At 42.7% G+C, this 27,119-nt stretch overlaps 1 protein-coding gene across 14 annotated transcripts in view; it reads right to left on the bottom strand.

Annotated features, from left to right (window-relative positions):
• Positions 1-27,119, bottom strand: part of nav1b (neuron navigator 1b) — an 87,511-nt gene that overhangs the window by 26,449 nt on the left and 33,943 nt on the right. For 9 of the 14 annotated variants that reach the window (XM_047339280.1, XM_047339275.1, XM_047339274.1 and 6 more), the window contains exons 4-5: positions 14,253-14,355; positions 12,170-12,523 (exon numbers count right to left, since the gene is read on the bottom strand). In XM_047339280.1, coding sequence (XP_047195236.1) covers positions 12,170-12,523; positions 14,253-14,355 — 457 coding nt within the window. Of the gene's footprint in view, positions 1-12,169; positions 12,524-14,252; positions 14,356-20,612; positions 21,670-27,119 lie in introns of those variants that run through there. The other 5 variants (XM_047339284.1, XM_047339285.1, XM_047339282.1 and 2 more) reach the window with 2 other exon arrangements.

The following is a 27,119-nucleotide window of genomic DNA, read 5'->3' on the forward strand; positions in this document are numbered from 1 at the left end:
AAGAAGAAGAAGATCAAGAGGAAGAGGAAGAGGAAGATGAAGAAGATGAAGATTAAGAATGAGATCAAGAGGAAGAAGAAGAAGAAGAAGAAGAAGAAGAAGAAGAAGAAAATGAAGAAAATGAAGAAGAAGAAGAAGATTTAGAAGAAGATCAAGAGGAAGAGGAAGAAGATGAAGAGGTAGATGAATAAGAAGAAGAGGAAGAGGAAGATGAAAATGGTTGAGAACGGCCCCGCGGTTGTCAGAAGGGTCAAATCAGGTCCTTAAGTAGTCAACTTTTCCACTTCAGCCAAAAGCTCTGGGCAGATATTAACGGATATTACGACCAACTTTCTTCCAGGTTGTTTGGCAGTGTCTCTTTCTCTTCTTGTTGTTTTTAAGTATGAGTCACTAAAACTCACCGGATCCAATGTAAACAGTGTTGGGTCCATCTCAAGCTGAACAAACGCCGTGAAATAAATCTCTGAGATTAAAATAGCCTTGGCCGTTTGTCAAGTAAGGATTTTTTAGGTCATTTTCAAGGATTTAAACTTTAAGAAGACACATTTAAAAGCTCATAAAAAGACCTTTCAAGCATGAGACTTCCTTTTATGTTTAAGAGATGATGACCATAATTGATGTCCCTAAAAATAAAAAAAACCTGCTCTTTCTTCACACATTGCCTTCTGTGGCCGAGCTGGAAAAACTCAGCTTAAGGTAAAGTCTGAATCACTGCAAGGGCAACCACGAAACCACACATGACACGAGGACCTCCAGTGAGGCATGAGTAGCCTTGGAAAACCTCCCTCCCCTTCTCATTAGCAGTGGAACAGATCCCACGGTGATGATCTCACCAGAGCCTCTGCTCTGTAAACTAACCACTCCAGGAGGTAAAAGCCTCCCTGGGCCAAAAGAGATCCCACACACCCAGCACACGTCTTCCATCACAGTCAGCTCAGGGTGAGTCGAGCTGGAATTATTTTTTAGGTTCAAAACATAGGAAGAAAAGATCGTACATAACCTAATCCTTGTTTCATTTTACAGGAGCCATTCCCTAAATGTCAAAGATACTGAAATCTAGAAGGGTTCTCTTACCTCTGCCATGGCCCAACAGTCCACTTCTTATGAAACCACGTTTAAATTCAATTCAAGTTGCGTGACTATCTGTCAAGTTGTTTTTGCATAATTCTGCTTTCAAACAAACAAACCAGAAAGGAGATTCCATACCTCCACTCAGGACCAACCTAACCAACCTACACCAAATTGCACACACTCATAGATATCAGTTACCTTATGGGTCTCAATTTTTTCCATCTATCTATGCAATGCGACGAAGGTAAAAGATCCTGGATCCACCTTCTAATCCGGATCTGCACTAAAACGTACCGGGCTCTTTACTGAACCAGATCACTCCACCAAGTTTCGTGGAAATCTGTCCAGTAGTTCTTTCGTACTCTTGTTTACAAACAAACCAAGTATAGCATGGCACTTAGTGGAGTGGAAAGATCGGCCGAGGCCCAACAGAACCCTGAAATTCAATCAAGCTGAACCAAATTTCACACAATCAGAGGAATCAGTTTCCTGAACATGTTTTTTCCATCAGGACCCATGAATTATTCACTGGAAAATCAACAAAAATGTGGAAAAATGCTCATTAGGACCCAAACCGCATCCTTTCCACTAAGTTCAGTGGTAATCTGTTGAGGTTTTCTTTTTTTGTTGTGTGTGTATTCTTCCTTGCAATTACAAACATACAAACAAACGGACAGGGGTTAAAACCACCTCCTTGGCAGAGGCAACAACAAAAGCACTTTTGAACAGTACAAACTTATTTTCTTCTCTGTGGTGTTTCGGCCTCACAGTTTTCTCTCGGCTTTTCCACATCAAGCCACATTTTGTAATACAAACGCAGAGTCAGCTTCAATGGAATTTTAGATGAGTGTGGTTTTTACTTTTTGTGAAAAATCAAACAGCTGTTTTGCAGTTGGTGTGTGTACGAGATTCGCACACAAACAAATTCTTCCAACGTCTCTTTAACAGACTGAGACGATGGTTTGATACAGGCTTGTTGTGTCTGCCTCTAGTTTTCTCTTCTGATCAAAATCCGAGAAGGAGCTTTGCTTCTTTCTTTTTTTTGCTCACAGACATTTCTGCTTTAACACCACCTGGCTACTTCCAAACTGTATTTTTTTCTGGACACTCATTCATCTGCCAATAGAGATGACTGAAGTAAACAGTTTACAGTACAAAAGGAAAGGAACCCTGTTTTTCACGTGTCCTGTTTATCTCGGCCGAGTCGCGGAGCTGCCAAACACACTTTTGTCTAAAAAAGGCTTGAAGTCATGTTTGTGCTGTATAGTCACAGCTGTTCTACACCGATAACCACAAGGCTTGTGTCAGAAACATCCCAAGTATGTTTGCTCAGGTCATTGACTTGTGTGACCATGCATCACCCGGTCTCAGTATTTACACAGTGGAAAAACAGTGATTTGAGCCCATCAGGGTGGAGTTAAAACACCATGAGGACCTTCACTGTGTTTACTGAGGGCACCAGACAGGAAATCATTTTCATGATCTGACCTTTACTGTTGTGGCTTTTGAGCCATCAGTGCTGCTGTCTACCCCCCCGGTGCTGTAAACTATGATGCAATACACGAGTCTAAAATTGATTTTAAAATATATATTGTAGGAGATAAGTAGACATGAAATCTCAAGTTCTCTTAAGGTCCTTTAAAAATATATGTTTTCGAATTTGTTTGTGCAAAAGCCCAAGACAAGAGTCAATTTTCAACAGAGAGCAGGATGAAAACATGTTTTTTTATAAATCGTGAGGCCTAAAGTATGTTGCTATGTGAACAATGAGGTTTTACATTTGACTGTTGACAATCTCTTAACATGAAACATGAACATAAACTGGGATGTGCGTGTATGGGGAGCAATGTTGTGTAAAAAAAAAAAAAAGAAAAGAAAAGCTTTCGTCAAACTGTTGCCACAAAGTTTGGGGCATGTTACTGTATTTTCTGAGAATCACTGCAGCATTAGGATTTATCTTGATTGGATCAGAGAGGCTTAGTTTGCACTGTGAAAACAGCCCGAGGTCAGAAGAAGAAGAAGAAGAAGTAGAAGAAGAAGAAGAAGAAGAAGAAAAAGTTGGGGGGAACCACAATAGCTTTTAATGCTAAAGTTTCCAATATCAGTCATAAAATATGAATTCAGTATCCAAATCCAAAAGTGTAAATCTTACAGGAGGTTAAAATAAGGTGGTGAATCTGGATTTGATCTGTGCTGCTGTTTCTATGTGGTGTCATGACATCAGATATCCAGCAGGAGGCTCTGTGAGTTAAAGTTGGGTCTCTACATGCTCTGGAAGAAAATGGTACTTTTCAACCCCATTGATACTCAGAAGGAGACATTCCTCCACTTTAGTTCAGTGGAACAGGAACTGTTTCAGAAAACCAGCATCACAGGGGAAAAAAAAAACCCTGTTCGGTGATTTATGTCTGTTTATTATTATTCATTCAAAAATGATCCAGAGAATCCAGAGAAGCTTTGTGTGTGTGAGCACGTCTCTGATCTTCTCCGTGCACAGTGTCACTGTTACGTGCACGAACACACCCAGGTGAATAGGACTGGGGAGTTGAATCATTCTAGTAAACAGCTCTAAGATGCATCAGCGGCCGTGCCTGGGACCGACCGACCCATCCATCTCTGCAATGGCCCGGGAAATGGACTCGTCGTCTGGTTATCGAACTGGAAAAAATAAATGCACATGCAGTCTCCTTCGACCTCAGACAGAAAAATACCCCCCCAACGCAGATGTAGCCCAAAAAACAGCTGATGCAAAAATTCCTCCTGAGACCAACAGTCAGACACATTTACAGCGCGATAGTCTGGAATATTGTGCTGTTCTTGCATAATGGTGTATTATTTCGTCTTTTTTTCACCTCAGCTCCCCTCAGCCAGATTCATAACTTGATTGATATTGGACTTAAATATTGGATTTTGAACCGTTTCGCTGTCTGAGTCGTGCAGTTTCAGATAACGCAGAGTTGAAGCAGAGCCAAGTTCAACTCAAAGCAACAACTAATCGGAAAAACACAGACCAGCGCAGTCACACTTTAAGCAGATAATCTGACATTCCTGTACCAACTCCAACAAACACAGATATGAAAGGGTAACGTTGGATTAAGCAGGTTCCATATGATTTATATTTTAAAACATAACATTGTGGGGAAAAAAAACTGCAGCTGTGTCATATTTTCCACCCGGGGCTGAGTATTATACACTGGTGGAATCCAGACTGCACAACCTGGTGACCACACGCAGACATGATACAGGCATGATTCACAAACCCTGGGGTGCAGCTGTAATGGTCCATTATTCATGTGGCGGAGGATGCAAGTGGAGGTGGGGGCAGGTTTGGTGTGGAGGGGGTGGGTGACGGTGAGGTAACGCGTGGATCTAGTATTTTCCTCCGACCTTTGTTGGGGAGGGAGAGCTCCATATTGACCCCAGATGTGCTACAGCTGATGACCTTGGGGGTCTGTGTGTAACAGTAACTCACAGCTGGATCTAGGGGAGGAACTTTTTATTATTGCTCAGTTTTCGACCGCGTTGAAACGTCAGCTCCAAGGAAACATAAAAGAAATAGAGAATGTTACTAATATGAGCACATATCTCCGCAAAGACCTAAGAATCCTGTTATGAACCAACATTTAAATTCACTAGACAAGATTTTTTATTGGGATTTCCATCAAGTTTTGTGGTTAACTGTGTAGCAACTGTTGCGTAACCCTGCTAACAATCAAACAAACTAGAATGCCCCTCCATAGAGTGCATACCTCTGTCAAGTTCCCTAAAATTCAATGAAGCAACACCAAATTTAACAAAGTCATAGATATCAGTTTCCTAAATATATCGTTTTCATCAAGATCTATGAATGAGTCCCTGGGTAATAAACAAAAATGTTGAAAAATCTCGCAATATTAAACAAAGTAAATAGAAAGAATTCCTGGATCCTTCCTCTGAACTGAGACCGCATCAGAATTGATTTGATTCTTCTTTGGGTCATGGAGCTACCCCTCCCCACAAAGTGTTTTTGGGAAGTTTTTGTGTAAACCTGCTAAAAATCTCACAAACAGACAAAGAAAGACAAAAACATAATCTTCTCGTCTGAGGTAATAATGTGTGTCCCCTCCCGTGAGTGTGCATAGAATTCAGAGGCCAGAAAAACCACATCCCCTTCTAACTGAGCCACAGCCCATAAAGGACAGAGCCCAGGTCTCAGTAAAGTGGACCAGGGCGGCCACAGCCCGGTTCCTGTACAGATGAGTATAAGTGGGTCAGAACGCGTGTGGGGTTTCATCAGTCATGGTCGCTCCCAGTGACTGAACGAAGGTCTAACACAGGCAGGAAGAGGAAATTAAACCGAGACAGCCAGAGGCACAGATCCAAGATCAGATGACTGCACCAAACCATTTCTGTGTCGTTTGTCGATAAGCACAGTTTCCATGATAGAGGCTGTAAAGTATTCCAATATTTGTATTTTTAAATCATGCACACGTCCATACTGTACACGCTGAGCACTTTAACACATCCACTCACTAAAAAGCTTTGTTGTTGTTACCATGGAAATGACATTGCCCGAAGAGAAAACTAAGCTAATGTAGGGAAAGAGAGCAATGCAGTGCTCGTGAGGACAGTAAAGAGATTTCAGGAAAGAATTGGTTGATCATCATTTTCCACAAGCAGGGCTACTGTTAATCTGGGAAATAACAAGACACAAATGGAAATTAAAAACAATAGCTTGTCAGGCAGACGGTTCACCCCCACAATGACAATTACACAACGATGTAATTAGGTGGTTAGCATGCCGGCTTCACACCAGTCCCTCTCTGCGTCAATCCATCAGTGTCACTCTGTCCCCCTCTCATTCTCTATTTGTTTTATTTCTATGTTTTCTGAGCGAGCAATGTACACACACACACACACACACACACACACACACACACACACACACACACACACACACACACACACACACACACACACACACACACACACACACACACACACACACACACACACACACAGAGAGGTTCAAAAGCTATCCCACTGACACACAAGGCAGCCCATCACTGGGTCAGTGGAAGCCGGTTGCCATGGCAGCACATCCCGAGCCATGTTGCCGCATGATCAGAGGTGTGATGCTGCTGAACGAGGCTCCTCTCTCTCTCTGCACTGCATTGCTGCTGCCTGTGTGCTGCAATAGAGAAACACGAGCCGGTACAGTCCACATCTCCCCAGATACGTGTTAGTCCTCTACCTCGAAACCCCTCGGTTACCCAGAGGAGAGCAGGACAGTAAACGAGCCATTTTGTTTCACCTTCACCATTTCTTTTTCCCACAGTGTCTAATCTGTATGCAGCGGCTGTGATGAAACTGTGCTTTGTCCCCTGTCATGTGTGAGGCTACGAGCAGCATATGGTTGCCGTTATGGGATCAAGAGGATTTGCCAGATTAAAAACACGATAACAGTAAAACCATTTAATGCGGTTCTCATAAAAAAAAATTATATTCTCCATCATATCGATAGCATATTCAATATCCATCCATTTCATTCAGCCATTATCCATACTGCTTATCTGTTGAGGGTTGCAGGGGGAGCTGGAGCCAAATAATTTATATTTATATGTTATATTATGACAAAATATCTCCTTACAATAGCAACATATACATTAGAGATAAGACACAATGGCCTGGCTCTGTCAAAATAGATGTTTAAATGTAGAGACTGTATGTAAAGATGGAGGTTGCCTCTTCACTTCCTCCCACTGTCCAATAATGAAGCTAAAATATCTCAGATACGAGGCGATCAGGGGACGGAGCCGTGGTATCGAGGTCCCATCGAATACCACCAGTCACTTACATAGAGGTGGCAGGGTTTATGAACTATATAAAGCCAACCAGAAGGGGGCGATATAGACGCTTTGGCTTCACATTTGGGCCGCTGTCATGTCGTCCATCTTTTTAAACAGTGATAATGGCCTGAAGTTCCCCCCATTTTAGCTCCTTTCAGTGACTTGTTTTGGTTTAAGAGCGCTGACCTGTTATGGATTATTCTGACACAACAATACTAAGTGTTAGTGTTCTAGTGTTTCAGGTACGGAGAGTGATCGATGAACTAAAAACATTTTTGTGGAACAAAAGCTGAAGTAAAGCAGCTCCTGAGCTGTTTAAGAGGCTCTGCACTCATCAGTAGCTCTCTGATGCAGGAAAGCCCCGTTCGCTGCTTCCATCCTCAGTCAAGAGTTTGGATCTAAACCAAATACTGACAGGTATCTGCCTGTTTTTCATTCATATCTTCCAACCTCTCACACTTACTCACCTGCCAAGATAAACCACATAAATCTGTCAGATGCATATTGGTCCTCCTGTGAAATTATTGTGTTCTGTTACAAACATTAAGGCTCGTGTTCATCCCACCAACTAAATGACACTATGGAAAAAACAAGTAATGTTGCCAGGGAACATCTGTATTAGACATAGGAAATCAACCGGAACCAAACTTCTTACTTAAACTACAGCGGAGTGCCTGTAAAACATCAACCGTGATTGACTGAGCACCACAGAAATGACACTGCACGCTGAATACGAGTCATAATTTGTATGCCAGAGATGGAAAAAGTCAACCATACACCAATAATAAAATGTGATTACTGGTCCACTCATAAACCAGCACTTAAAGTATGGCTCGCAGTCGGATGATATCATATGACTGATGGTTGACCTTTGCCAGTACGGTGTGTGGAATGTAGCCGAAGGAAACGGTTATGATTCTTGGCGTGGTCAGACGTGTTGGGGGCTAGATGAGAAGCCATCTCGACATTCCTCCGACACGTGGAACTCACTCGCTGAGAGGTGGAGGTCTCCAGTTCATTAAATGCCAGCCAGTGATTCAAGCAGACAGGCTTATGAGGGAGATGCAGAATGATGAATAATTGTAATAATATACTGTAAATGTCAGTTGGTACAGACAGTAAAGAGTTCTCCACGACAGGAAACTGTTAATCGACCGTACAAATAGCAACCGCTGTGCATAGTGCAATTTAATACAACTGATTTAAAAAATTTTTAAATAGTGTTAAAGAGGCAGTGATACAACTCAACGGTAATATAATGGATCTCATTATATTAGGATGCATCAGTGAAGTGGACAAAACATAATAGAAACCTTTTTCTTGCATTATAATGCACAGCCACAAAGAAAACTCATTTTTAAGGCTTCATCAATGCAAAAAATGAATCAATATCTAATAAAAATGTGTTACGAACCCAGGAATCACTGACAAATAAACTCTGCAGCTCTACTAGATTTAAGCCTCTTTCAGCTCATTGGTCGAAGCCAGAATGAGCTGCACTAATCAAGAGAAATCTCTACAGGCAGCAATTTGTGGCTATTTGAGCCGTTTTGGATTAAATTCGATTTTACAGTTGTATCTGATACGGTGGCCACTGAGTGTATCAGGCCCCTATTGGTGAAAAATCACGTAATAGTGTTCAAGTTCAATATCTGTAAAGGGGGAAATGTTTGCTATGCTATCAATCTGATTATCAAATATTAAAAAGGTTTTATTTATCTCAGGTATTTATGGTTTATTATGTTACAACATATTTACAATGATAACAACTGGTAACAGATCAATTGCAACAGAAGGGCTATATATATACGGCCTCGTTAATAATTTCTCCTTTAACTGGGACGAACCCAACCATCAATAATCTGTGTGTCGCTGTGGAGATGTGACCATTGTTCCCCGATGGAAAGACGGGATGTATGTGGCCTCAGGTTATTGATGAGGCTGACACACAGCAGCAGTGATTACTGTCAGCGTGAATACATTTAGCCTTAGCTATAGCCAGTGCCGTCTGCTGTGGGTTAATCAATATCCATTAGACGACGGGTGATGCGCCGCTGTAACATTCTGCTCCACCGTCTCATATAAAAAGAGACAATCAACAACATGTTATTATTTCACCGTGGCTTTCCAGACTGTTTGAGCTGTTTGACTATCCGAGCATACTAGACTGAAAACAATCCCACTCTACTTATATTCATTATGCTAGGGGCTAATTTGAGATAATTAAATCCAATGAAATGTATGAGAATTTAAAAGTGGGGCTGTAGTAAAACAGGGAGCCGATTTCGCACCTCTCCCTAACAGCCTATTTCCAGCTGGTTTCCATGGTTACGCAGGAGGAGCCTGATCTATTTTCCGAGAGCTCGTAACTAATGGTTCTCAATGAGCCGAGCTGTGAATGTGTGACAGGGGGATGTACAGTAGGAATGCAAATGTATCACCAGACTTTGCAGGAGCAGTTGGTTTTGCTTTAAAAGAAAAAAGAAAAAAAAAGATTAGCTCATCATCTACACCAAAAGGATTTATGATGTGGGATTAACTCTTGATATAGAGGATTCCAGCATTCTTGCAAAAATGATAAGGAGTACCTTCCACTGAAACTAATTCAAACAGTAAAGCATAAAAGATCTGTTTTATCTTGAAAGAAAAAGCAAGCAAGCTGCACAAGTCAAAGAGAAAATAGCTGTATTTCTATATCTCCGTCAGTTTTGGCCTGGTTATTTTTATGGCATATGCATCCAAACACACCCATAATCCTCTTGTTGCAAATGGTGGTAATCTCATGTCGGGATCAGCCGTAACAATCGGCGAGTCTGGGGACTGGCGGCATTGGCGGTAAACTCTGAGCATGACAAGGCATTTCTGAAAATAAATAAATAAACTGGTTACGTAAAAATGATTAGCATCTCTGGTGCCCGTGGTGTTGTAAAGCAGGGGGAGGGGCGGGGGGGGGTTGAACGTTCACCTCACACACATGAATTTGAATCAGAGCAGAGCGGCGGTGGCGAGGAACAGGACAAAATACAGGTCAGATTTAAGTGGATTTCGGGTGCGTGGATGTTACTGTGCAGGAACGGACCCATAATGACAAAATCCTCATTTAATCCCGACCCCATCAGAGTTGATCCTTTTCACTTCTCTGCTCCCAAAAAGCTAAACCTGTACACATGGAGGTAATCGTCCATTTCTATTTGATATCTCTCTCTATTCTTTGAAGCTATAGTGCAGTGCCCGTTGTAGACCTGCCTGTTTGTTTGGCCTGAGGTAATGTTGGTTGCAGCTTTCTATCAAACTATTAAAGCAGCAATTGAGCTGTGGCAAGAAAATACCTGCAGCAGGACTCAGTTCACAGATCCCTGCTGCACACAGACCTGCTCGTCTGTTTATTCAAAGTTCAGTGAAGCTTGACTCAGTACACGGAACCCTGAACTAGAGAATCAGTTGTTGTTATCAACAACGTCAATTGTGATGATGAGTCCAAGCCGCCCCTGCTGCAGAGCGCTGGTCACCTGCTAATCCAAAATTGATCAATATAGAACATATATGTCCAAATTGCCCCAAATTCAACTTGCTTGGGCTTTGAACAAAACACATGACCAAGTGTGACGCTGATAAGATGAAGAGATTAGTGAGTTCACATACAGAGATTTCTAAAAAAACATTAGATATGTAGAACTCCTCTTATTTCTCATTTGTTCCTTCCTTCATTTATCCTCCCAGTTGTTACAGCCCTTCACTTAAACTGACCCACCTCATTTCGACACTTTTTCTTCTTTGCTCTAATTTCTTCTCGTGTAAAATGTGTCATCTTTTTTTTTTTCTTTCTAATTACTGCGCTCTGTAGTAAGAACGTGACCCGGCTTGCAGGCCCTGGTGAGCGCTCTAGGGGCTGAGCCTAAATCCCACTGCATGTGCAACAGAGATAAAGCTGCTAAACCACACCAGAGAACTGTCCTGGATTCTTTCTCTCTCTCTCTCTCTCTCCCTCTGACGCTCGCTGTCAGTTGTCAACTTCAGAGAGGGAATTAGATAAAGACGCACAAAAGATTGTAGGAGGAGGGTGGAAAGGGTGAAGGCAAAGAGCAGGGAGGAGAGGCGCAAAAGGGAGCGACTGCAAGATGTGGCACGAAAAATACAAAATATTGTCAAACGTCTGATCTAAACTATTTGTTGCTTCCGTACCTGTTGACAAAGTCGTCACAAGATTCAGACGCAGTCAAGAGGCAAGAGGGCGGTTATTGTGCAAAACCTACGACGGAGTATCAGGGCCACTTGAAGGAAAAATAATTAAGATGTAACATTACAAGAAAAAGTCATAAAGTTATGAGAAGTCATGTTAGAGTGGGGATATCAGAGGATCAGCCTGTATGAGGCATGGGTGGCGTGTTATTAAGTCATACTTTGCTATATATCTGGAGGTAACTGTGGATCATGGGATAGAGCCGGTCATCCTCTAACCAGAAGGTTGTTCTTTCGGTCCCAGTCTTCCCCTGATGGCCTGATGCCACACGCACCTAGAGGAATTTGCCTCTTTTGTGTGGAGGAGTAAATGCTTGATTGCATCTGTTTTATTCAAAGGGGTTTCAAAGTTTCTCAAAAGAATCAATCAATGAGACTTTGGATCCAGAAGGAAGAAGGAGCGAACCACATATTACAACTTTATTCTCGTAACATTATGACTTTCTTCTCTGATTTCATTTTTGTAATTTTTTACTTTTAGCAACTTTCTTGTCGCAATGTTATGACCATATTCTTGAAATCTACAATTTTCTTTTTCTTGATTTGGCCCTAATACTCCTTTGTATAAACCTGATAAATTCTCTCGGCATTCAGTCAGAGTCAGCAAAAAAGAAAAAAGCTGCCTCTGTCATGAGCACTTTGAGAAATCCTTAAAGAGCCAGACTGCAGATGAAAGCTCTTTGATGAGCCTGCCAAGTGCAACAAGTCAGATGTCAAAGACAAAGCACAAACCCACCATGATAGAATAATATAATTCCCTTCACAAAAGTTTTTGGCACCAGTTGAATGATAAAAATGAGATTGAGAAATGTGGCATGACACAATATCCAGCAGTAACAGCAGGAGGTCAATCAGCTCGACTCCCGAGAGTGAAATGAAATTCGACAGGAACTGCCCGCTGACCTTTTCAAAGTCACAAGGTAGAGGCTGCGAGGACAAACTGGCATCCAGCCGCCCTGCAGTCCCTACTTGGCTCACGTCGTCATGGCAACAAAAGGCTCAAACCCATGCTTATCCTCACACCATCTTACCCGTTAGCCAGGTTGTCGTCATCGTCATCCGGCAGGCTCTTTCCCAGAAGGTCACTGTCGCTCAGATAACCAGACTTAAGGTCGCCGTCATCCAGGCCTTCGATGAGCTCGATGCGAGACGCACTGCTGAGGCGGCCCGGGGTGCGAGCCGGCATCGTGTGGGCCGTGTACTGGGAGGCAGCCTTACTCCCCTGGTATCCTCCACCTGTGGCGGACGGGGCGTCGCCCGCCTGGAGACGGGGGCTGGACTGGCCGTGGCGCCAGGAGAGAGGGGAGGAGCGGTTGGACATGCTGGATATGCTGCGGGCATTGGTCTCGTCACTGTCATATCCCACGTTACTGCTTTCCAGGCAGCTGGAGAGACACATGGGGGGAGGATCCGTGTTACCTTTGCATGTTTGAGGCATTTAGACGACATTGTCCAACATGAATATGTATCAGTCCCCTAAACATGTCTGATTTTATCATGACTATCCATGAATTATTCTCTAAGAAATGAAAGAAAATGTCGCCAAATCCTCCATCTCACAATCCGCCCCCTTGATTCGGGTCTGCACCAAACATTTTTGGGTTCTTACATCACATCCTTCCCCCATGTTTCATCCGTCCAGTAGATTTTGCAAAAAAGTCTGCAAACCAACAGACAAACAAAAAACCACAGACCAAAACTTCTTGGCGGGATTAAAAATGTAACAGGATGAGACCAGAGAAAAAAACATTTCTCTTTCTCCGTCAGGAACACTTTAGTGGCATCGAGTCGCTGTTCAGTCAGACATAGCAGTTGCCATATTGTCTCCAGGGCCTGAAGCTAGACATGTGGCATCTCAGAATCCCAAGACAAAGACGACCTGATATCTGTCTTTACATGGCATCTGTGTCACACTCACTAGCAGACACCAAGGACTTTCACTTTACGTGTCCGCAGTCCTTATAGATGCTGCAAATACCAACACCACTATTACCATCGGCTATTAACGTGCATCCCAGTTTTCCCAATTCTCTCCAGTAAGTGGATCAGGGTCGGGGTTAGAAATGTCCTCCAAATGGCTGGAAGCGTCTTCTGGGTCTGCTGATTACATAATGTACCAACTCACCCAAATAAATATTGCACGAGCTACGACCATGTGGGTATTTTTATCCATTGTTGATGGATAATTCATCCATATGGAGGCCAAGTGGTGCCAGTACGGAAAGTGAGGGGGGGAAAATTTTACTTTTGTCCATGAATCGTCTGAATGATCAAGATGATGACTACTGATATTTACTGTCTCTTCAAGCATTTATTAACATTGTTGAGCCAATGTCACAAATGTAAGGTTCCAATATTTCACAGTAATTCGTTTTTCTGTATTTATTGTTTGTAGAAGCTATGACGCATTAAAGCTACATTTTAGAGGTCAATACCAATATTTGAAAAAATGATAAATTGAGGAAATGTCTGTCTCTGCGGGACAGATATATAACGGTGACACTCAAAACATATCTCTGGCAGATTCGGACGACGCTGTTTGAACACAGTCTGTTTCAAATCACAGATATAACTGATTTGGTGTTAATGCAGAAATACTCTGGAATGTAAGATAACAACGATATATGCATCAATTTTTCCCCATTTTTATTATTTAAACAAAGCATTTTTCATTCCAAGGTTAAACGTCCAAATGAAATAAAGACTTGTTCTCTGCCAGTGTCTGATTATGTTGTGGTCATTGCAACACATGGATGCCGGGGGGGGCCTCTTTCGCCTGCGTGAGCCAAACAGATAAATGCCTTGGAATGAGGTCACGACCAAGAAAAAGAGGCTGTTTGAGAAGGATGGAAGCCAGATGGCAACAGGTGGCCAGTCTCCAAGCGTCTGTTCACACATGACTGCGTTATGTATCGATCCAACGAGCCAGATCAACGTTTGAGATTGTTTCCTTTCGGGTTAAATCATACACAGCATTCGGTTCTATTGTTTTAACCTCAGATCTTATCAACAGAACATGAACTGCTGTGGTTTAAACGTGATATTAACCAGGGATGTGGGACACACCATTGAGGAACAACACACAATATTCAAATGCAGATGTAGTGCAGTTACCTGTGGCTGAGCTGGGACCCCCGCAGACTGGACATGGTATCCTCCAAATTCTGGCGAAGGTCGAGGACATTCTGCACCGTCCGTTTCCTCTGAGACTCGGGGTCTGTGGGTCAGTCATGCACAGCAAACGTTTATAAAAGATGCAGTATTGCTTTGTTTTACTGTGTGTGTGTGTGTGTGTGTGTGTGCGTTTTAGGAGAGGTCATGCGGAAAACACAGGTTTATTGGCTGCACATGCTCGTATTATTCGTGTCTGGACTGATGTGACAGGTGTCTTCCTTGTACACGCGCAGCCAAAGTACATTCACATCATTAGGCAGATTAATCCCACTCCATGGGCCGCTTCACTCCAGCTCTACCCCCCTCTGCTCTGACATGGTACATCCTGAAAATTTAATATTGAAAGGTGGACTGCGACCTACTCGACCACCAGGGGGATGTATTCATGCCACACCAGGATCTCTTTTGAGGTATTTTTATGTCAGGTACAGTGCTTTTATTTTTCTGATGTGTAGAGTGTGATGTCAGAGCAATAAGAGCCATTTCCCCACACCTCAGCTGTGTGCAATGTAAAGTGTCCAGTCAGTGGGTCGCGACCATATCACCTCAATAACACAGAACAATTAGGAGTGTTGTTGTGTTAGCTGCAGACAGTGAGACAATCGGAGAGGAGGTGGGGTTTTCCCCCTGAAGTGTGTGGAGACAAAACGCCTTCAGGCAGAGACATTACATTCGGTGCATTAAACTGAAAAAGCTGCAGAAGAGGCGATGATGTCAGGGGAGTGTATGTCAAATAATGTGGTGTTATCATAAGAGGCTGCTGGAATAATTAGAGGGTGTGAACTGTGAGTGTCACACACACAATAAACAGATTCAAACCACATGCCTGACCCCTTATGCAAAACTAGAAGTAGACATGTGGGGCCCAGTGTGTAAAGAAACCCGGGCTTGTTCATTCCAGAACTTTCTATAAACGGATTTTAATAGTATAAACTCCAAAGACTGCACATTTATGGTTTCAGACAGAGAAGAAACTATCAATTAATTCTATTGGAAGCATGTGCATCTTAGTATAATACAATATAGTTGTGTATTGTACATGTACAATATTGACAAGCACAGACATTTATAATTCATGAATCTGAGCTGGACAGAAGCAAACACTATTAAACTGTGACTCTGGGATTATTGAACCCGTGCTCTTTCCCCCGTGTTTAAATTGTTTTACGGAACAGAAATCTTTGCAAATTGATTCACAAGTGCACAAGAACAACAGGTCAGGTTCAAAAATCTTGAAATTATCGTGAGAAAGATCCACCAATCGAATTATATCGGTGGCTGTGTCCTAAACCACTTTACTCATCCACTACTCCTTACAACAGAAAGATCAGTTTATGGTGTAACAAGCATGAAGCTAAAAATGAACAAATAAATCACAATTTCGCAGAATAACTAACAAATGTGGCATTATGGGATTATTAGCAGAAATAAGAAGTGATTTTGGACACTAACAGGGTTTTGCTGTCTTTCCATGATCAGCGTCATCCACAGTATTTCTCAACAACTTCCTTCAATCAAATCAATAAAACATTTTGCCCACTTGTATTTCACAATGCAATTGAATAAATGATAAACAGTAAATATGTGAGATGTGCTCAATAGTCGTCGAGGGTGGTTAATCTGGTTTTATTGTAAGATTCTTAACTGTTATTGAGAGTTAATTTAGTGTCTCCTCCCCCGACAACTTTCAACTAGAAATTAAGTTTATGATGTTTATATTTCTTGTTTGCTGACTTTCTTATGTTCACACACAAGTTTTCTTTCTACAAGCATTGTGACTTTGTGCTCTAACTCACCAAAACTATGGTATTTCCTTTACTGAACCATTATAGGGACAATTTAATAATGTTATAATGACTGCAATCAAATATTGGATAAAAATCTTGGACTCGATCACATCACATCCACATAATCACGTTCTTATTCTGTAATACTGCTTATTCTATTCAGGGAAGAATAGCTACATCTGTATTGGATATATTTAGCATTATATCCTGTATTCAATGTGCTTCCTGTGCAGTGAATGACAGTCCTCTGGCACCCTGCATTGCAGTGATGCCTCAAATACAGAGACAGGAAAAACCTGGACAGAATACTGAAGCAGATCTAAAGCGGGAAAGACCCATGAATGATGCAACACCACAGGAAGTGCTCCATATTTACACAGAGCAGAGGCAGAAGGAAGTCGAGCAGCATTTAGTCTCGAATATTGTCAGAGGCCCTCGATAATTAACCTTAGAAAAGCATTATATGTTCTTGATGTTGGGCCAATTAAATCTTTACATTAGCATAATTTGCATGAATAAACAAGATGATCGGGGAAACACAGATAGACTTTATCCACAGTTTGTTGTAAAGCTCGTTTCACTGAGGAACAGAAACAGAACAGAAAAAAAAAAACGAGAGGCTGCTTCAGAGGAGGATGAAGTTTTTGTAGCTAAGAGTTTTTCACAATAGCAGGTGATACAGTGGAAACTAGTGTGTGGGCTGCGATAAGAGGAAACATTCAGAGGTTCACAAAGGAGCCAAAAGTGGGCGGTTGCTTTTTTTAAAATTCACCTCTCGTACAGTTCATATTCAAAATAGTATTTTTAAAATAAATAGTTTCAGCTCTTAATGACTGCAGACAAAATGGCTCACTGGTCCATGTTGTGTTGTGCTGTTGTGTTGCAGCATTGGCTAAAGTTTTCCTGAAAGTAGTAGCATCAAATCATTTCAGATTTTTTTATTCATTTGTTATTTCGGTAGGGAATATGGAGAGAAACATTTAAAACCGGATTGAAAGAAAATTGTACACATCTGTAGGATAGGACAGGATATCTAGCCAAGGCTTATTTGCAATCCCTGTCCCTAGTTAGGCTTTTCTAAGCTAAAAAAAGGCCACAATACATTGTTACAAAGAAAATACAACATAACCCAACACACACAAAAATTATAAAACATGTTTGCAAGCTGCATGATCAGTGGCTGCAAGTTTGGTTTGGTTTGGTTTGAGAAGGCATTTAACCTCTTTATCTAAATGCTTTCATATCAGTTTGTGTTTTTATCTCTGTTGCTGATCATAAAAACAAGACTACAGTCTACGTGCTCCTGTTCAATCTCACCCCAACTTCTCTTTCTTGCATAACATTTCTTACAAGTAATAAGAAGCAGAGAGAGAGAGAGAGGAATTAACAATTTAGATCTGAGGCTGCATGTCGTTTCCCTCCATGTTATCCAATTAATACATAATCCAAAAATACTTAACAATGACATCTCGCTCTGACTTTTGAGAGTCAACATTGTGACCTTGCACGCCTGCAGAGCTCTATGATTATTCCTTGTCCCGCAGGAGGAGTGTGTTTTCCTCTGAGTCTATATACAGTCTCTGAGGGCCAGTGCTTTGCTTGTGGACATCTTGCATGACAGATCACATACAATTACATTGAAATGAGGTTTGCTCATTTCCTCATTGTCTAGAGAAAAGAAAAAAAAAAAGAGCGTTTCCATGAGTACTGCTGCCTGCACCACTTTAATCCACTGCTGTCTCAGTGGATATGACTCTGCCGTCCTAATAACCTGAGGTATATTTGTCATAGTACGTTCATCATTGAAAAAATATGGAAAGTGATTTGATTTATTCCCAGTGCAAACTCGACTGCTCCACATGAAGGGGAGGAGTTAAACAGGAGTTGCTGCACAATAAAGAACGGAAAACTTCGACCTATATCTTAAAGAGGTGGTTTTGTTTTTATTAAGCATCTGCAGGCGAGTCTCGTGCTGAGGCAGCGGTATGCAGAGTTCCAGTGTTGTATGACGTCCATGGTGCACAAACCTAACAAAGTTTAATAAAGGAGCCTGTTAGGAACGTTGACCATTCTTGATGTCATGTCGGTAAACCAACAGAGCCTCTATTTATAGCTATAAAGGCATCCTTTCAGTAAGCTCATAATGAGATGTACTGCAGGAGCAGAGGTCGACATTCAGCATTAACTTGGCCTTAAATATACAGCAGCGTATGAATAAAAAGATCTATTTACAGTGACAGGCATGCCCACTGTACGAGTACAGTCAGCACATGCATGGGGAAGTCGACTCTAATATAATAACAGCTTTCATCGCTGTACTACATGCTTCACTGAATACATGACATAGCTATTATTAAAATAAAAGAAATATGTGTCTCCATCCCTTGTCAATAATCAGTGCTGCCATTCTCTTTCCCTCAAAATGTTCTCTTTCCATAGTCTTCTTCCTTTCAGGGGCACAAAGCACTTGACTTGTGTCAAAGGCCCGCGCCGGATTATCATCGTAAATGATGATAAATTATTCAGTAGGATGATGAACTCGCCTTTTTGAGAAATAATGGATTTCAATTGATTTGGGGGGAGACATCATGGAGCTCAATGCAATACATTGAGCGGAATAGATGTGACGGCCCAGGGCATTCAGTTGCAAATTTTCTGCAATTATAGGTGAATAAAGCAGATGTGGGTGTGGCGCAGAAATCTGCAGGGCTCCTGGAAATTTTTGGTTTGTGGTTTTAAACTCAAATCACACGAGCAATGATTCCATGCTGCTGCCCATGGTGTCTTGTAGCGTTTAAACATCTCGCTTAGCTTTGACTGTGACGAAAATGAGTGATAGACATCCACATAGGCTAACGAACCGTGGATAACAGATTAGATCGCAGATGTGTTCATTAAAATGCAAAAGGGAACATGCACTCCTGATGATACTGAAGCCATGGAATGACACATTTTTGAATGGTACATGAAATGCTCCTTGTTGTTATATGACTTGTTTGAAGCATAATTGTGAATAGTGATAGGAACATGAAGAAATGCAAAGTGTCAGTGGATGAGATCTTCTGTTGCACCCGAATATCCCAGTTCTTTATGTTTGAAAAGCATCTGTCGAAAGTATCTTTAGACACCAGAGCCATGAAGTTTATAAATCAGCCCTCCTTATTTAAATAGTCTGGAAAATAGAAATAAAATCTGAGGTGTAAAATAACCAATAACGTCAGGAAAAGCTGAGAAGAAAACTGGGCTTGAAGCTTAAAGCATCATTCTGATAATCTCTACAAACTGCATGTGAATATACGGAATCTGTAGGGACAAGATGTTGGGGCCAGAAGCTTCTGGTTTCTGTTTTTAGTTTGACCAATCGCATTTGAGCAGACTTTGGTTGCCTGCAGGTAAACAATCCATGTAAATAGCAAGAGGGGTTGAGGATATTGACGAAAATGCATCTGCTATGAGCTTATCTTCATTCATTAGAAGGTAGCTGTTAATATACATAATCCAAAATGTTGTCTGAACCTAAAACACTGTTTGTGTTTTGTGTGGAGAAACATTCGACTCCTATGATAGAAGAAAATAGTCTGTAAACAGTGTACGGCGAACAGAAGACGGACTATTGGCCCGGATATCAAAATATTGACCTTTGATTGTCATTTGGTTAACACTGAATTTAGGTTTCCAAAGACAAAGTAGCATCTAGAATGCTTTGATATGCAAAGGAAATAACGAAACAAAAAACTGATCGAAATCATGTCATATTCATAAAGTCTTATTGGGGTCTAGGTCAGGTTCATCAGAGAGAAAGCCATTTTCTTTTTCACCATTGCAGTATATAGGGTGTAAACCATATGACTGAGCTCTACAGATGAATGGAGATGGGAGGAGGCTAAACATGTGTATGTGTGCCTGAAATGAATTCAATATGGCATGCTATGTTTCAAATCTCCTTCTAGAAGCATGCGTGGAGCAGCGGATGGACCCTTGAGTGCATCGGCACATGTTGCAACAAACGAGAGCTTTGAAAAGATCAGTCGCTGGCGGTTATTCACGAACCTTCAGGATTTCTTTCATGCAATCAGACAGCGATGTTTTGAGAGCAAGCACATTTAACCTATTCCATTCCACCACAGCCTCAGCCACCTGAGTGACATCCTGCAGGAATAGGAACAATGGAGCATTATTGTAGCTTCGGTATTCAACTAGCCATTGAGCATTCATTGAAAAGGCCAAGCTGAGGCAGCATTCAATCAAATAATAAGAGGAAACGCATGCTCTGCAAGCACAATGAGGACGTCTTCCTGTTTTTTTCCCCCCACGGTCGTTCAGCTGCATAAAAATCCGTTCCTTGGGAATTGTGGGTCTGCAGCAGCAAGCAGGTGCCGTGTGATGGCTGTGTTAAAGGGGGCGTGATGCCGACGTTGAGAAGCACTGGGAAGCAGTGGCATTTGCTTTGTAGCACATGGCGGCCAAACATACTATAACGGTGGTAGTATCAAGACTGCTGTGCTGTACTCACCTAACATTTGACTGAAGAGCAGCTGTTCCAGGTCGCCCAGCACTGTCACCACCAGCTCTGGGTCCACCTTCAGGAAGGGTTTGTCTCCCCCTTCCTCCCCCTGGCCTTTGGAACCAGACTCCCCTCCAGCACCAGCTCCCTGTTTCTTAGCGTTGGCCTTTGCTTTGCTGGAGAGGATCTCGTCATCTGACTTTCCATCCTCAGGTGCTTTGCTCAGGGGCTTCACCTCGGCATAAGGACCACGAGGTATGCGGCTCTGCTTGCTCAGGGCAGAGGGAGCAGCCAGAGGGCTGAAGGGCTTGGGTTTGCCCTGGAACAGCGAATGTTCCGACTTGGATAGGTTTCGAGAGAGAGGGGAAACCCCTCCGGCACCGGGGCCACCTCCTGCTGTCTTTGGCTTGCCCATCTTCGTCTGCCCTGCTCCAGGTTTGGCCATGTCATCGCACCACTTTGGCTCATAGAGATGCAACTTCTTCTCAGCATCGGTCAGCACAGCAAGGTTTGTCATAGACCTCTGCTTGCGGAGGTTGGATGGCACCGGTATCCTGCCCTCGGAGCTACCCACCCGGTAAACCTTCAGTTCACCCCGCTGCGTGCTCTGGGGCACTCCAGACTTTGCCCTCTTCGCTGCCATACCAACTCCTTTGCCATCTGCTTGGCCGTATGCCTTTGTGCTGTCCGTCCTTTCCATTTTCAAATCTCCTTCTCTGCCTTTCACACTATTTCCAAGCATGCCCCCTGCATGAGACCATATAGAAAAGCATGAGTGGGGAGAAATATGGCTTCCTTACACAAACCCTTCTTCCAATGCAAAAAAAAAATAATGTTTCCTTTAAGGCAATCCTGCAGCCTTCTCTTTCTTCCCTCTGCCTCCTTTCCCTCCGTCCTTCTGACAGGCTGCTGCGGCTGCAGCTGTTGCAGTGCTGCCCAGGCGCTCCCTTTCTCTCCTTCTCTCCTGTTCTCCTTTCCTCAGTTTTTTCCACACTCCTCCTCCCTTCAGCACACCCTCCTGCCGTCGAACCGCGCAGCAGCAGAATGACAGCGCCGGCAGACGCAACAACGCTCCCTCCTCCCTGTGCTCTCTGCTGCCTCTCCCTCGCCTCCTACTTCCCCTCCCATCCTCCCTCCTCCTTCCCACATTTTTTTCCTCCTTCTCTTAGAGATGCTTTGCTGCATCTCAGCAGAATATATGAAGTGCAGGGGGGGTGGGGGGGCGATCAGAAAATGGATCAATCTGTGGCTTTTAAAACCAGCCACCGTTCTTCCTCTAACACACCATGTTTTCCCACCATCTCCTCCGAGTCCTTTGTTCTTCCCCTCCCCCTCCCTCACCTCCAGTGCTCGCTGTTCAATACGCTCAACATGATGCATGATTTGTGATGTGGAGGAGTTATTAATGCGCGAATGGATAAACATTAAGACATGGAATGACAGAGCATAGCATGCAGCATTGTTAGTGTCAATGCAGCCACTGGAGCATCCAGATTATCTCTTGATCCTCCCTGAGCTTTCTTACCATATCAATTCCAGATTTGCAGCTGGATAAATCATACACTAAAACATTAGCAGCGTGCTGCCCTGCTTTAAACGGATAACTGTATTCTCCTCGTATAATACCAGCAATGATGACATCAATATTCACGTATATAATGTGACGTTAATGAAAACTGATGCATACTGAACTGAGTTTTGACTGCAGCTTGAAAAGGAGAAAGAGAGAGAGAGAAAACTTGGCAAGAGAAGAGGCCGAATGGGTGACTTCACTCCAGCAGACTGAGCGAGCGACAAGATGTGCCAGCGTAACACACCCAAAACCACACGTTGGAAATATCTTCAAGTCAGGCAGAGACACATATACAGACACAGACACAGAGAGACACACATGTGACTGTGTTAAATTGAGAATCCAGTCAGACCGTTTTGTGCAGGGTCTTCTGCGGACATATGAGTGTGATCATCTTTTTAAGCCAGTTCCAAGCAGCCGTCTCTCAGGAGGATGGAAGAGGCTCTGCAGCGCTCGCATGCAGCGCCGCTCCATGGAAACCACCCTCTCTCATCGCCTGCACTTCTTCTGCACCAGACCTCACTGCTCTGCACAAACACAGCTGCCACAGACGCATTAACCTTTTCCATAAACTATTGCGATACAGCCCACATGTTATCATGGATGTATGAAAAGGAATTTCTTTTGTTAAATATCCCAACGCCAGTGTTTCTGGATGCGTTTCTCTATTATCTTTTTGAAGCAAAAGTTGCCCGGGTGAATGGGGGCACATCCACTGGATATGATTGACCTGTTACCTACAATGCCAGGAGGGGAGCACTCCCACACTCCCACACTCCTGCAGTGGGTTGTGCATCACACTCCACTGCCTTTTTTATTTGGGTTTAAAGGCACCTGGGGTGGCTCATGGACCAGTGAGATTGTTTGATATGGCAATTTGTTTTCTGGTAACAATGTCATGTCTTGTTTCTCCTCATCACGAGGTCCTAGGCTCCCCTGCTGACTCCAGATCGCTGACCTTAGCCCCATGAGGCACTGAATAGCTCACTTGTTTTGGGAAGGGAAAATTTCTTAAAGAGTCACATGGTAACAAATCCGGACATGCCAAATTTCCTGCGTGCTTTAAATGCTTTCAAAATGGCATCTATACATAAAGTTAATATCATATATAAATGAGACAATCATCTCTTCTCACGAGTTAGGTTCATATTACAGCGATGGAATTCTGTAGGCTCAATAATCTGTATCCCTCTGTATCTCTCTAATCATATTAATTGTTCCAGACTGAAATACTTATTTAAGCCTGATTCTTTTCTTTTGTTGTTGTTAATTGTCTCAACTACTATTAGATAGATTGCCATTCACTTCTATAAAGACATTTATACAGACTTTGGCATCACTTGACTTTTCAACTAGCACCATCATCCGTTTTCTTTTGACCAAATACCTGCCAAACTAATTCCAAGCAGACATAACCTTACTTTGTACATAAGGAAGTGTTAGCATGCTAACATCTCAACCTTGACCGAATGGAGGAAACATTTGTTCAGACATCAGCTAGAGAATTAAGTGTTTAATGTTATTCCAATCACCCACTGCTGTGTTAGCATGCGAACCCCTCAAACTAAGATAGTGAACATGCTAAACATACCTGCTAAACATCTGCACAGTTGTGCCTCTAGCTTCCTCAGGGTTTGTCCATAATTTAATCCAAAGAGTTTTTTTTCCTGAATCGACTGTTGTTTCCATTCTGCAGAAACATTCAACCACCATCAGGTCTCAGGAGAGACGAGGGTGGAGCTGCATCTTTCATTTGGTTGCTTTCACATCTGGGGCTGATCCTTACTCTCCAACTGGTCATCTGAGTAATCCTATATGTGTGTGTGTGTGCGTGAGTGACATGTCTTATATGTCTGGTTCAAAAGCTTTGATGTGAAGAGATTTTAGACAGTTCTCACAAACTCAAAAGGCCTGAGGATCAAGACTTGGATTTGGTTAGGGGTAAGGTTTTGGAGAGTGTGTGTGTACTTTTTATTTTATAACATTAGTCATCACATGGTTTAGGTAAGGGTGAAGGTTAGGGGGCTAGGCAAGTAGTATTTATGGTTCAGGTTAGAGCAAGTCTCCAGAAAATCAATGCAATCAACGTTATGTTCTCTGAAGTCATGGAGACTCTGTGTGTGTGTGTGTGTGTGTGTGTGTGTGTGTGTGTGTGTGTGTGTGTGTGTGTGTGTGTGTGTGTGTGTGTTGCACAGCTGTGTGCTATGAATTTTCCCTGGACAGCGCATGTAATCACTTTGGAGCTGCTCAGCTGCAAATGATGCAATAGTTTTGAAAACATCACGACGACCTCCACGTGTGCTCAGAGCAGAGACGCACAGGGAGAACAACGACGTAAACGTGCCACATGTTCTGAGAGCCGAGCAAAGTATTGAAAGCAATTTTTCGCATGCTGTTCGATTCATGTGGTAATCAAAAGCCTCTGAATCGAGATCTAATGGGATCAATGTGCTGGCTGGAATGTGAGCAGCTCGAGGGATGAAGACAGTGTTTTTATTTCACTCAAATCCCTCTGGTGTGCAAAGCAATGGTCTGTTTTGGATATTTTTTTAAACCAAGCTGCACAAAACTACAAGGTAAACCCAACTTCTCTGACTGTTACTGCTTGAATGATTAGTTTGCTCTCTTGTATTAATCCTGGCAAATAATTCCCTTATTTCTGAAACCGTAGTCGTTTTAAAGCCAGATTTCGCCCCAGAGACCCAGACCGAACCGCTGTTTGTGCAGATGTTTCTCCTGAGTGGAACTGTCATTTCAACAACCTATAATTTTCCAGCTAACTTGTTGTTGAACCAGGATGACAGCTCACGAAGACACATCTCTCCGCCCTGTTGTCAAAACCTGAATTTAAGCGCCCCTGAGGTCCGTCCGGCAGGAACGAGGGGAACTCCCAGACAGGAGGTGAAAGCCGATCCTCCCATCAAACCACTCAGTCTCTCAGCGCCCGCGTCTGTCCACCCTCCGCCAAGGACCACTCAGTCTCTGGCCTCTCGCTCTCCCTGAGGAGGCTGGCCGGGAGGCGCTCGGCCCTCACAGTCATTAAGATAATTAAGAAGCCAGTTAGAGGGCTATATAACAGCCTGGTGCATTTATATGAGCTCATTTTTAAAATTAGGGACGATAAATACGCACCAATTTCTGAGATGTAGTGTTTTAGTGCTGCTGAATTTACGTCAAACCACAATTTAATTAGATTTTTCATGTTTTCCTTGTATGATAGCAGCTCTGGGGATGTCCATCTGAAAGATCTCATTAACAATGGAAAGACGAACACAAGTGCGTTTGGGGTTTGACTGGTGAATATTAGATCATTTACTACGAGGTCTGACATTAAGTTTAAACATCTAATCAAGACAAAGCCTTTGGATAAATATCTACTAATCTCTTGACGTGAACTCACACAACAAACATGTTTACGTATTAACTTGGTTTCGCGGTCACAGCTGTTACCACTGAGGCAACAGTGTGTGCTTACTTACCTAAATCAATACTACTTATTTACAATAGATCGTTAATTATGTAATCTCCCCCTGATTGGACTTAATTGATTGGGACCCTGTGGTTGTGTCTTCTGCTGACGGAGAAGTAGCATTACTGAGTAACATACTCAGAGTTTAGCTAATGACATACTGACAAGGAAAATACAGTGAGTGTGTGTGTGTGTGTGTGTGTGTGTGTGTGTGTGTGTGTGTGTGTGTGTGTGTGTGTGTGTGTGTGTGTGTGTGTGTAGCATAGACTGTTTATAAAGATGGATGTCGCGTCTCCACTTCAGCTTTGACACAATTTGGAGCCAGAGTCTGTGCAGCAGCGATCAGGGGGTGGAGCCGCGATGGCAAGATCCCGCCAATACCCGAGCTCGACCAATCATGAGTCAGTCCCAGCTGTCAATCATGATGCTTCAACCCGTTTTTATAGCATGATACAACTAATTAAAACCAATGATGAGCACTTGAACTGACATAAGAGTGATAACAACTAAATAAAATGACAGAAACCATCTTTGAGAAAAATTATAATAATTTGTCCCATGTACCATCCACTGAAATGGAGATACAGCAGTCAGCCACCAGGGGGTGATAGAGACCCCTTTGGATAGCTGTTATTATATACAGTGGTTTGTACATGTCATGTTTGTATGAGTTTCTAAGACCCATGATGTATAAGGCACAGGATTGTTGCAGCCATCGAAACAAACCAAACCTTCAACTTTTAATGTTTTATAAAACTCTGACAATTAATAACATAAACCTGAGTCCGATGCTGCAGCCGAGACACAGAAACAATGAGGAGGCAGCGCAGGGTTAACGGCGCGGATGTGTGATTTGAGAGACGTGCCCCGTGCCAAGAATCTTGTGTTTTCCCACATGCACATAAAGAAAGAAGTGAAGTACGTCAGGAAGTCCTGATGCACATAACAGGTGGTAGGTACAGTACGCAGCTCTGGCTGGGAGCTGGCAGCCGCTGTGGTGAGAACAACTGTCACGCTGAACAGAGCCCAGTGTCAACATTCAGCCGTATCACAGCTCGGCCGTTACAGGATGCAATTTAATACAGTTGGAAAGAAAAAAAACGTGTTCTGCACAACTGGTTGAACCCTGTGAACTGTGTGAAGAAGTTTGTTCTGATATAACGACACTGCAGGAGGACAAGAACTTTTGAAAGGACTTTAGAGCAAAAAAAATAAAATTGTAAGTCGACAGAGTGATTAAACATTATGAACTGCCCGCTATTAAAATTTAAGATCCTAGATGATCACCTCTAGGTTTCACTACCGGGTTTACAGCAGCGGTTCTGAACCTGTCAGGCTTGTGAACCCTTAATGAAGGAATGAAGCCATGCATGTGAGTGACCCTTCATCTTTTCCTTCTGAGCTGTAAACACTTCTTTTTTATTTTTTTGGGGGGTGAATTTTATGTCTTTACTGGATATCTGACAGAAACTAG

This window comes from Hippoglossus stenolepis, chromosome 3 (genome assembly GCF_022539355.2).
Source record: "Hippoglossus stenolepis isolate QCI-W04-F060 chromosome 3, HSTE1.2, whole genome shotgun sequence".
Lineage (NCBI taxonomy): Eukaryota > Metazoa > Chordata > Actinopteri > Pleuronectiformes > Pleuronectidae > Hippoglossus > Hippoglossus stenolepis.